The 12,597-nt window shown below is 36.2% G+C and overlaps 1 protein-coding gene across 1 annotated transcript in view; it reads left to right on the top strand.

Moving 5' to 3' along the window:
• LOC137408828 (nuclear pore complex protein Nup205-like) overlaps nucleotides 1-12,597 on the top strand; it is a 70,170-nt gene that overhangs the window by 40,477 nt on the left and 17,096 nt on the right. Inside the window, exons 20-28 of the mRNA XM_068095408.1 lie at nucleotides 1,333-1,548; nucleotides 3,707-3,837; nucleotides 5,065-5,277; nucleotides 5,891-6,055; nucleotides 6,448-6,534; nucleotides 7,820-7,932; nucleotides 9,100-9,249; nucleotides 10,455-10,643; nucleotides 12,195-12,366. Of these exons, the coding sequence (XP_067951509.1) occupies nucleotides 1,333-1,548; nucleotides 3,707-3,837; nucleotides 5,065-5,277; nucleotides 5,891-6,055; nucleotides 6,448-6,534; nucleotides 7,820-7,932; nucleotides 9,100-9,249; nucleotides 10,455-10,643; nucleotides 12,195-12,366 (1,436 nt within the window). The remainder of the gene's footprint in view (nucleotides 1-1,332; nucleotides 1,549-3,706; nucleotides 3,838-5,064; nucleotides 5,278-5,890; nucleotides 6,056-6,447; nucleotides 6,535-7,819; nucleotides 7,933-9,099; nucleotides 9,250-10,454; nucleotides 10,644-12,194; nucleotides 12,367-12,597) is intronic.

Raw genomic sequence — 12,597 nt, 5'->3', positions numbered from 1 at the left:
ACTCTGTTGTGTTGTAGCTGCAAAATATGTGGAAATGTGATTACAAGCTCTCAAAAGCTCAAAAACGAACAGTTAATCGCAGCCATCACGAGACCGCCGTAGATTAAAATCTCTTTCCAAAACGGCTCAAATGGGACGTAGTTGTACAAGATGGTTTCTGTTTACACTTTCATGCAACTTCATTCGTCGAAATATTTTCACAAATATACTTCACGCATGCAATAAAACCATGTCTATTGTTCTTACGTGTCTATTTTATCGTCATTATAATGCTGTCACTTTTAGCACTGATATCTTATAACCTACCGTAAGAATTCGTTTAATTTTTCAACCTTGGCTCGAAGGACTACATATCATTGTCTGATAAATATGACGAGCCTGTAGGTCACCTGTGATAATCGAAAAATGCTGCAGAAATTATTCGCAAAGTATGGGTCACATGATCAGATTACGACTAGACGATTAGACCAAGCCGAAACAAAACTGTAAAGTAGCGAGCATCTATATTTGATACGGGGTTTTTGGTAAAACCTGAAGTGTTTGTCATTAACTAGTGCTACAAGAAGTTTTATATTGAGCCTTTTATTAGCCTTTCAATTCACGTGAGAACATCACATGACAAAACAATAACAAAATGTAATGACACCGTCAGAGAAATAAACTGATTCCAATCTACTACGGTTTTTCGTTTTTGAGCTTTTAAGAGCTTGTAATCACATTTCTACATATTTTGCACCTATAACACAGCAGAGTAAGACATGGTGAATCTTTGGATACCAAATAACTGTAATGTGAATTTTGTTGCAAGGCAACCTTTAACGATTTTCTTTATAGTGTTTTGATTAATAAAAAAACTGATTTCCGCTCGGACCATGCCGGCAGTATCTACAGATCAGGGTTGCGACGCATTAGAACTGCACTGCGTTATTGCAATGCAGTAATTTTGCTTTGCATTACAACTTTCTAATGCGCAGTAGACATTTACTGCAAATGCATTCTTACTGCAAATTGCCTGCCGCAGTAAGAATGCACCTACTGTGCATTTATTTCCATGATGCATTATCTGAGACCCAGCAATTCATGCATGCTTCAGATGCACATTGTTCAAAACTGTGTGTGTGCTTCAACGACGCACTAGTATGATGTTGACTTATGCGAAGTTATGTTTTTTTGTAATGGCCACAACCTTGCTACAGATTCCTTTCTTTCTAAACCATCTATATCTCACCTGTTGTCATTGGTCATAGTTTTATCACCTGCTAGTGATATATCTGCACCATTTGTTTTGGTTGATGGTGTTCACTCAAGAGAGTTTATTGTATCTGCCATTAGGTATACCTCGTTGGTAAACCTGCTACCGAATCATGCCTTGCATGCTGTCTGTATCATGGGCTCCGTCTGCAAACAACCGACAATACAGGCTGAGCTGCTGAGTTTGTATCTGGCAGACCTTGAAGTCAGTCGAGAAATTGTCTGTGGACTGGTGGAGGGGATAGAACAAGCAAATGATGGTCCACAGTTTGATGAGACCGGGTACAGCCAGACAAGGTTAGCATTTAGGTTAAAAGTTGACTTGCAACAAAATTCACATTACCGTTATTTGATATGAAAAGATTCACCATGTCTTACTCTGTTGTGTTGTAGGTGCAAAATATGTGGAAAGGTGATTACAAGCTATTAAAAGCTCAAAAACGAACAGAAAATCGCAGCCACGCGAGACCGCCGTAGTTTGGATTCCCTTTCCAAAACGGCTCAAATGTGATGTAGTTGTGTGAGATGGTTTCTGTTTACACTTTCTTGCAACCTTATTCGTCGAAATATCTTCACAAATATACTTCACACATTCAATAAAACTATGTCTATTGTTCTTACGCGTCTATTTTATCGTCATCGTAATGCTGTCACTTTTAGCAGTGATATCTTATAACTTACCGTAAAAATTCGTTTAAGTTTTTAGCCTTGGCTTGAATGAGTACATATTATTGTTGGTCACTTGTGATAATCGAAGAGTGCTGCAGAAATTGTTTGCGAAGTATTGGGTACATGATCAGATTACGACTTGCTGATTAGACCAGGCCGAAACATAACTGTAAAGTAGCGAGCATCTATATTTGATACGGGGTCTTCGGTAAAACCCGAAGTGTTTGTCATAAACTAGTACTACGATGAGTTTTATATTGAGCTTTGTATTGGCCTTTCAATTCATGTGAGAACATCACGTGACAAGACGATAACCAAATTTCGTGGCTACGTCATCGAAATAAAGAGATTCCAACCTCCGGCAGCTTTTCGTTTTTGAGCTTTTAAGAGCTTGTAATCACATTTCCACATATTTCGCACTTACAACACAACAGAGTAAGACTTGGTAAATCTTTTGATACCAAATAACTGTAATGTGAATTTTGTTGCAAGTCAACCTTTAAAGAGTTGTATTAACACTAATTGTTTTATAGTCTCAATATTGTCATGTAAATTTAGAGGTGTGACTGCCAGAGTCACTGCTTTTGTTGAAACATTTTCAAAAATAATTTTTTTCAATTGTTTGCTGCACTCGCGCGAAAAGAATGCCTACGTGTGGGATTTTTTGTTGGCATTTTTGAAATTGTTTTTTCTGAATCAATTCCTGAATTCATGTAGCAAGGATTGCCTACGTACTCCCGAAAAAATGAGAGGAACTTGTTTTTGTCAGTTTTATTTTTTTACAGTGTCACAAAAACAACCACTGATATTTACATGTTTCTGATTATTACTACTTTTCTATGATACAGATAAACAATATTTAGTAGATTATTTTTCTTGCTCTATGTGAAAACTGAGCTGTCAAGATGCTGACCATTTTCGTCATGCCATCCTTTTATTAACATCAATTTATTAATTAATAAATTACACTAATAGTGTGTAATAAATTAATTTGGAAATATAAAATGTTGTAATATATTATTCAATAAAATTGTGGAGTAAATAGTTCATTGATAGTCTTTTTAAGAACCAGTTCACCTTATATATACTTGTACCCTGGAAGTCAAGTCTGCCATGGTCGATCATCAGTTATGTCGATAAGGCACAGAGAATAACTGTACTTACAATAATTCCAAAATGCCAGACGGCAGTCGATTAACACTGGTGTCAGAATGTCATCAGTTCAAATCCTGTACGACTCATTCGTTTTTAACCTCCAATCGTGGTTTTTATTATAGTAAAGACGATTCGATGGTCGCTACCAACTTTTAAGCATCCCGAATGTAAAAATCATCCAATCCTTCCATTTTTGCTCGTAAATAAGACAAGCAAACTCTGCTCAGGATGTGCTTTTGCTTCTCCAATGTTTCTTGTATCCAATTTTTTCAAAATACAATTTTTATAACTATGCATCAACCAGTTGAAATAAATTGATATGCAAGCAGAGTTGCGAGGTCTTGTTGAGTTGCTTTAGGCGCATATTATTAAATAGCTCATAGCTTGTTGGTAACCATTTTGCATCTTTGATGCACAATTTTCTACTCGTTTGAAATGTGGGAAGGCATTAAACTGAGCAGTTTTTTCTCCTTAAGCATGTTTATGTATTATGTTAACCGCTTGACTAAATGAAGTTTCAACTTGTATAGATGTTCACTGCAAAGTTATTATTTTTGTGTGCCTGTCCATATGTCCAGCCAGTCTTCACGCATTTTTCTTCACTGCCTTAAAGCGTCCTCTATCATTGTAGATGTGAGACAGCGAGCGCAACTCTGCGTCTTCTCCAGGACACTCTCAGCCAACCGTCTCCTAACATTGTCCATTTCCTTCTTGGCTTCAATGTTAATAAGCCTCTTTCTCAGACAGACCTTCAGGCGCCGGGTAACTCTATTATCTATTTATTAATAGAGTAAACTTGGTTCAGATAGCGTCAGCAGTTTGATAATATCAGCTCTATTTCTATTAACCCTTTGAACCAGAATCTCAACCTGGTGTCCTGATTATAGTGTGGGACTCTGGAAGGAATGCTTTCGAAAGCATCATTCATAATTACTAACATTGGCACTAGCATATTTTTTATTTTTAAATAATATCTTATTTTTTAGTAAAAAAGCATGTTTATGTAAATAAATTTATTAACCAACAAGAATCATAACTTGAAAAATTTCATTTTCTGATAAATTAATTCATATTGCTTAATTAATATTTAAATTAAATAAATATTCTTAATAACTAACATGCAAAAGGGTTAAATATATCTAAATCTTTTCACAATCAGATGATATTTGGTGAAACCTTGGAGCGCAAATTCAACAACACGCTGCCAATGTCATCAAATAAAACAAAATGTTCATATTTTTTCGGGTTATAACCTTCAAAATCTATATGATTTTAACAAATTCTGAAATGTTTGCATTATCATAATTTATCCATCGAGTACAGGTATATCATGGTTTTCTAACTCAAAATCATCAGCAAAATTATAGTTAGTATCACATAATTCTGCATCACAATCATCTATCACATGCCCACAAATGAGTTGTATCATTTCTTTTGCCCAATAACGTCCCAAGAAAATTGTTACAATAACAAAGGAAGCTGGTAAAGATATTCAAAAGCTGTAAAAAATGGAAATAAAAATTCCTGTCGAACTTTATATAAGAATTAATTTTGTTGGTTGGCATTGTTGCTTGAAAACAGCATTTGTAAACATACATGTATGTTAGCCATGTGAATGGTGGAATACCGGTCGTCAGGTTCACAGCGTTAATACAGATTACTTTGGATTTTCATTATCACAATACTGTACAATATTCTGATAAATTTTATGAATCATTGCTCCAGAGTGTCGTATGTTTTCATACTCATAAATTTATTTTACTAAAATAAATGAGATCATAGAAAATTTCATTCATTTGCTGTACAATGACGGTTTTGGTAGCTCATCCTCAAAAAATGTGGGTCAAAGGTAAGGTGAAACCTTCTCTAATGCAATATTGTGATACTGTTTGTTCGCTAGTCGGTGAACAGTAAGACATGAGCCATTGTCTGTTGACGTGACCGTTCAACTTCATTTCTGATTGGTGTAATTAATTTATGTTGTGCCAGGTGGTTCAGGGCCTTACCGAACATGCCTCCACGCCGCTGTATCATTGGTGGACTCTGACCTAGCTCCGCCCCCTGTTGTTGAACTTGCTTATCAACTAATATACATGCTGTGTTCAAATGCTGCCACGTCAGCGCCGGTCATGAGGTACTTGAGAACAGCTCAAGATTTCTTCTATAAGACCCTCTGCAAGGTGCCATTCGCTGTCAATGCAGGTGAGTATTGCTTCCAGATGCTCTCTAAGGGTTCTTTCTGTTTATTCATGTTCTTGGTACATTCAAGCCTACACAAACTGCATGCTCTGGATCAGTTACAGCTGATGCCTAAAGGCTGGTTCACACAGCATCGCAGTATATCAGCATTAATCCTATAATACATCGGTGATCATCTGTGATAACAATGTTTACACTATCACAGACCCATCTGTGTTTACATCAGTTAATAGTCCATGGCATGGCATTCTCATTATCCAGAAAATCACATAAATGTTGAAATATTAGTCCCGCAGTAACTACCATGAAGGGAAATACAGATTAAGCAATCCACGACAGCCAACCAACAATCGCCAAAGTGGTGCGCATTGCACAGACTGTCATTGATGCACGGCGAAATATCAGGAATGTTTGGCAGCTGCATTGTTTCTTGACATCAGTGTTCCCTTGGTGATGGCATCGGTTTAAACCATCGCTAATTGAGCCAATCACATCAAAGGCAGCAAAAAACAACGAAGTCGCTATTGCTTATCATTATTTGGGTGTCTTCTTGTCTCTTAATTTAGTCTGAGAACACAATGTCGGCAGCATTATGATGTGGTTCCTGCTGTTGTAGAAGCGCAAGATGAGGCTTCGCACATTCTTAAGCAGCAGACGTGGTTTATGAAGTCGCTAGCGATAGAGTTGAGAGTTACCTCCCTCAATCAGCAGAGGTCACACACACAGCGGCTGATTAGTTGTCTGCTTGACAGCGGCAACTCCGTCTTCTCTCGCTCGATTGGTCTGTATCTTTGGCCTCTTCTTGCCCTCTTACTCAACATATATCAGTGTGAAGCAGCATGTTTGTCTAATCAAACGTGTCCTTTTCCGTTCTCCAGATCTAATAATATAATAAATATTTACATTATGAAAATTGTCCACATAATTCTTGTCTGCTATTGTTTTTCTCTATCTTTTCAACAATTCAGCTGTCAGTGTTTTTTTTCAACTTTTTCATAGGCTTGGAGATTCTGGCTTATAAATTTGTAGAAAATAGAAAATACCATTTTCTTGGCTTTATCACTCTTTTTCTCAATTTCCTTTGTCAATTTTTCTTGTCAGGTTTTTACATTTCAAGTTAATTAAAAGTTTAAAATTTAAAGTTTCAAATTACTAGTTGTGATCTGGCTGCAGGTGGAGGGGTGGGTGTAGATCTGTCCAGTACACTCAGCACTACAGTCCCTAACATCAGCACACTTGCTCAGCTCAACTACCAACAAGGTAAACCTTAGCGCGTGATGTCATATGGTGCAGCAGGGAGTTGCCTTCTCATTTCATAATGTTTCACGGATTGTGGTGCAGCAGGGAGTTGCCTTCTAATTTCATGATGTTTCACGGATTGTATTATTGCAATGATATGATTACATTGTGTGCAAAACCTCTAGTTTATAAGCAGCTCTTGTATTCTGTGGCTGATATCATGCTTGGAAACAGGCGATCATCTGTACATACGACGTAGTAATAAAACCTGATTTCACTGTTATTTACCATATTTTTATATAAAAATAAAAATTGAATATATAAATATTAAATAAAAAAATAAATATAAATTAAATTTTTATATTTAGCTTTTTGCATAGTTGTATATAATTATTGATTAATTTGTTTAGGAATTACTTGAAATATTTATCATTGTCTTTGGAATGAATACAACAAAGTACAGTAGGCTTCTATAATGTAAACTCCACTCGGTGTAAAGAATTTCTGCAATTTTTGCTTCATACTATGTAAAAAATTCCATATATCGTAAAACATGAAGTCTGACGCAAGTTCAAACATGAATGGTAAAAGCTGTTGATATAAATCAATAGTACAACAGTTTCTGTAGTCATTAAATTAAGGTGAGTTTTGTCTTTTTCATTTTTAAAAGCCGAAGGGTTGAGTTTGAGGAGACCTTTAATAATGAACTTATACAATTTTTTTTTTCTCAGAAAGTATTTTTGTATCATTTGTGATTGTTTTTTATGTTAGAGGTGATCTGACTGTCAGGATGTTTTTAGATTAAAATCGATAAAGCTAATCGCGATTAAAATGCTCAAAAAAGAAATGCGTGCGAAATGACGTCATTAGCTGTTTTCCTTGCTGTAGTTCATATCAGCTATTTCGTTCAAGTTGCAGCATTTTGCGTCTCCATTCTGTCCGCGCAACTATAAATGTCATGATCACACTTTCGCTTGATGTGGCCATTTTAACTGTGATCAAGTTTTGTTGATTTTAATCTTGAAACATCCTGGCAGTCAGATCACCTCTTTCTAATAAAATCTACAAAAATTTTATACAAGTTCGTCTTTAAACAAATTAGGCAATTTATATGTATTTTACTGTTCGCATATTGTAAAATCTCTATAACGTAAACATCTTCAGACCAGATTATATACGCTGTAGGAAAGTTTACTGTTTAATGTGAGTTGAGTCGCCAGGAGTTTGTGATGCACTCACTAAACCTTAGTTTAACTGGTCAACTTTGTACGCATTCACCAATAGCGTGAGCTCTATTATCGCTTAGGTACATCGCAAAGAAAGAGCAGGCTGCTCCAATTCTTGGATCACATTCTATTCCATGACACTAGTATTGGAGAGATAACTTTAGAGCATTTTAACACTGGCTCCATCATGCAGGTATTCAGTGTATTAATCTTGGAAATATTCCTAATGGTTTTGTTGACCATGTTCATGTGAAACAATCTGTCAACACTCTGTTGTTAAGCAATCTTTTATGTAGAATCACCAAATTTTAGGTCATTCGAAGCATCCATTATTTTGCAGCTGACTGAAACGCTCATGCATCTTTGGCTCGAAAAACTGCCTTTTCTACCATACATTTAGTGTGTAAAAGGAATGGCTTGTTGTTTAGAGCAGCACACCAATAAATTAACGGCCTTTAAGCTTAACATATTGCTCAAAAACGAAGCTGAATTTCTCAATTATTCTATTGAATAACGGTGAATCGTTGTTCAGGTAGATCAAGGACTACCTTCATATGCGTTTTCTTTGGTCGTTGCTAATAATCTCACTCATTCAATGAGCTTGTAGGCTTCCAAGAGGTTTGCTGCTATAGGTGCTTGCAGGTGCTTGCAGGCAAGAACGTTTTAATTGGAAATAGATTGTGATTGGTTGAAGCATTTAGGGACTGGGACGAGCATTTTGTAAACAAACAATTATTTTTTCTTTTCACCAAATGACTGGTCGAGATCATAGTTGTTTTTCTATCTGTTGGCAAATACGTACATTTCAGTGAGTTGTAAGCGAAATGATATTTCAAATGACCTGAAATTTAGTGTCTACATAGGATGCTGCTTAACAACATGATGTTAACATATTGTTTTACCTAAGCATTGTTCTGGACCTTCAGACACCTGCTTGAGGTTTTCAACTCTGCTCACAAAAGACTACTCTGTTTGTTGCGAATTTTATTTGACAATTACTCAGTATATCTCGGAAGTATGCTTCCTTAAACTATGTTTTTTCAAGTGCTTGCTTGCAAACGTCAAGTTTGATCTTAGGCTCTTCTCTTAATTTTAAACCTTTCAAATTTAATTTTATGGACTTGGGCTCAAGTCTCGGATTCGAGTCAAGTTTCAAGTTTGCTTCAAGTTCATGAATTCGTGTTCCATGAAACGATAGGTTCAAGTCCTGCTCAACATTTTTGTTAGGGATATTTTCCTGGTCATACAGAACAGCTCAATTTATTTTCTTCTCAATCAGCACTTGGCGGTGCTTGAACTAATTGTTTTAAACAGTAAGAAATAGTGCGTGTTGATACCACAATTTTTTTGTTTCATGTAGGTTCTCACATCTTGTGAGGAACAGTTATCTGACTCTTCACTGGTAGCCATAAATATTTCACAAGTTCACAGGCTTCTAATACAAGAAATCAATATAGCGCAGCAGGGTGCCAACACAGGACCACCTGCGCACAGAGAGGCCTTGATGATGGTGAGTTCCTTCTACTAGTTAAACTAAAGCTACGTTCTGCAATTGTTTGGTATCATGGTTTAGGGAAAGATAACCAAATAGAATGGGCAGGGATTTACAGTGAGTTTATCTACAGTGGTACTTTACATATGAGAGACTCTTCATACGAAATCCTCAAATTACAAATCGGTTCTTGGTAGATATTTTGCTTTGGTTCATGAAAGAAATTTCTAGATACCAAAAGCTTTTCATGTCACTCATTTGTCTCTCGTGTATGCAATGTACAATGCATCTCACTCGTTTTTGTCAGCTAGCGAAAGTCAGTAAACGACAAGTGTTTTTGTTTATGCATTGTATAATTTGGAGTTATCATCTATCGCATACAGAGTAGGACAACTTTCGTTTCAAGCTAGAACTCGGTCAGGAGACAGTAATAGAATGAGTAATAATAAAATGAGTAATAAAATCTGAAAATTGAGCGTGACGTTGCAAAGAGGAAATGTCTAGGTGATATCATTCAACACATTGTCTGAGTGAATGGTATAGGTTTGATTACTGACACATGCTTGAAGATGATTACTCATGCATGCTTAGAAACTGTCTTAGTATCGTATAACATTTGTGAATTATAAATTGGCCAAGTTCACTGTCATATTTACAAGTGGTACAATAGTTATATGAGGGATAATCATATCTACTGTAAATTCAGATGTACAAGTCGAAAATTTGACATAAAATTTCAAACTTAAAAATCCATCCCGACTTATACAGCAGGGCAGTCACATTTTCCATGACTTGAATCCTAGTAAAGTTCTGAAAACTATCGCAAATTGAAATTACATGATATTACATACAGGGATTTATTTACGATAGCAAAATACTGGTAATCCTACTCAACATAAAATGGATCACACCCACTCTTTACCATTCAAATTGTCATCGCTAGGATTCTTTTCTGGAATAACTTTTTTTCAAATTTAATGGTTTTTCGTAGTATCTGCCTACCAGCCCACATTTCAGTAATACATATGGTACATCCACTATCGTCTATCTATCCTTTTTTCTGTATGTTAATCACTGTCCTTGACAGAACTGCATAGTCCTGGGTTTTATTGTCAACTTTAGCCTCTTTTGCTAGAACCAGCAGGCATGGTACTCTGATCAGACACCATTTATTTCTGAATGGCAGAATTTATGTATACAACCACCAATGTCTTTGTTTGCAGGAAGTTAGAGAGATATTAAGCTATGCGGTTGCCTGGAATGCGGTAAGAGAGGACGTACACGCACGCCTGCAGGCATTTGACTCTTGGCGACAGGTGGCTGAAATGATACTCTGTGGGTGCCCTGAGCAAGCGATGTTGGAGTCCCGTCGTTCCGTCATTCTTGATCTACTTAACGCTGTCATCAACAAGGTTTGTTCTATTCCTGTTCCCCTCACATATTTATAAACATTTCTCAAAGTTTATGCGTGGATATGTGTGTAGTTCCAGCTATAGCTATTAAAATCTTGCAATAAAGAATTCGTATCGTAGAAGATTTCATCTCAAACTTCCAGTTCGCTAGGCGATATATGTCGCTATATGGGAGAAAATATGCTACGTTTACAGTCAGGACGCAAAGTCATGAGAAGTCGTAACTTTTATTAGTAAGCTTAATCAAATTGTTCATTGGCAATGTTTCAGGCTAATAACAAGTGGCAGGCAACTCTCGTTACCTCTCATTGTTTATAAGCAGATTTTAATACCCGGGCAAAGCCGTGTAGCACTGCTTTTTCTGATATAAACGAAATCTACTGTGATTACTACACTAAGTCCTTTTCAATACTACTTGCCACATTGTGAGCAATATATGATAATTTTTTTCAATCGCTAAATATTAAACTAAAGAGTTGAGCGAGTGCTTGCAAAAATAATAGGTAAATCTCTCAAATCGGAGGTACCATTAGTAAATACTCCTCACTTCCTACTATTTCATCATGTTGAGCGAGTAGTTGCTAAATTTAATCATTGGTCAATTTCTGCAATTTTATGCTTGAGACAACCAATCATAATGCGTCTTATGAGTTCATAAATTTAACTACACACTCTGGAGTAAGCAAAATAATAATAATTAAAATAATCTAATAATTAAACAGAGTTAATAATTATCAAAACAATTAATAATTTGTCTAATAGTCACGAATAGGCGTGGATCAACAATTGTTACTCGAGTAACTAACAAGTTCATTTGATTGGATTGCTGGCCGTAATTGGCAATTTTTTCAACTAATTGTTTTTTAACCGTAGTCACACGACTTCCTTGTGGTTCATTTATTGGAGCATATAAACGAGTGAGTAAGTGATTTTTTACACCTTGTGTTCACTTATTACAAGCCTCCTTTAAACAAGCACGAAGCTGTTAACAAAGTTCTATTTTTTAACCAAAGACAATCGTATCCTTGTGACTTATTTAACACTTTGAATCCTAATGGAACCCCGGAGCATTTGTAAACGGAGCATTCACATGCTCCGTTTACAAATGCTGTTTCTAAGCAGCAGTGTAACCAATCAAATTAATTCTTGCACAGGGCGTTAGACCAGAAACTTCACTTCCATATTTAACCGTTTTCAATTATTTTTATCTACATCCTTCATTATAATAACAATTTATAATGGAATGATATCGCGAAAAAAATTGATATGACTCATTTGTTGGTAGGTCATGGATGATTGTGATGCAGATTAAGAATTATAAGATACCAACTATAGTTTTCCAGATTATTTTGAATCATGAAATGATGATGAACGTGTGCTCGATGGATATGATGCTATTGTAAAGGTTTTTACAAGTTTTTGAAATCGTACAAACTTGTAAAGTACTAGTTGATGAGCTCTTAAATATCCATGAAAAAGGGTTGTTCCTAAATAATAGATCGTCTGTGTTGATGTTGCTACTCGTCACATCTGTACTTTGTACCCTCACAGTGCCTTCAGGAAGGTGGGCTGGATGACCTTATCAGTCCAGCGTGTGGAGTTATCCTCACGCTCATGTCCAACTTGCGACAAACCATGTTTAAGGAGAGCTTCGAAGAGTCAGCGTTGAGCAGCAGCATTCTAGTCGTTCTCAAGGGAGTCTTAAATCTTATTGTCAGCAGCAGTAAGTCGATGACTCGCTTTTATACTCTACTAATATTGGCTTGAGTTCTTTACTAGTATTAGCTTGGGTTCTTTACTGCTACTAGTTTGAGTTCTGTACTAGTATTAGCTTAAGTTCTCTACTAGTATTAGCGCGAGTTCTGCACTAGTATTAGCTTGAGTTCTGCACTAGTATTAGCGCGAGTTCTGCACTAGTATTAGCTTGAGTTCTGCACTAGTATTAGCTTGAGTT

This window comes from Watersipora subatra, chromosome 11 (assembly GCF_963576615.1).
Source record: "Watersipora subatra chromosome 11, tzWatSuba1.1, whole genome shotgun sequence".
Taxonomy (NCBI): Eukaryota; Metazoa; Bryozoa; class Gymnolaemata; order Cheilostomatida; family Watersiporidae; genus Watersipora; species Watersipora subatra.
Note: the sequence above shows the minus strand (reverse complement) of the source record. Positions and strands in the feature narration are given on the sequence as shown.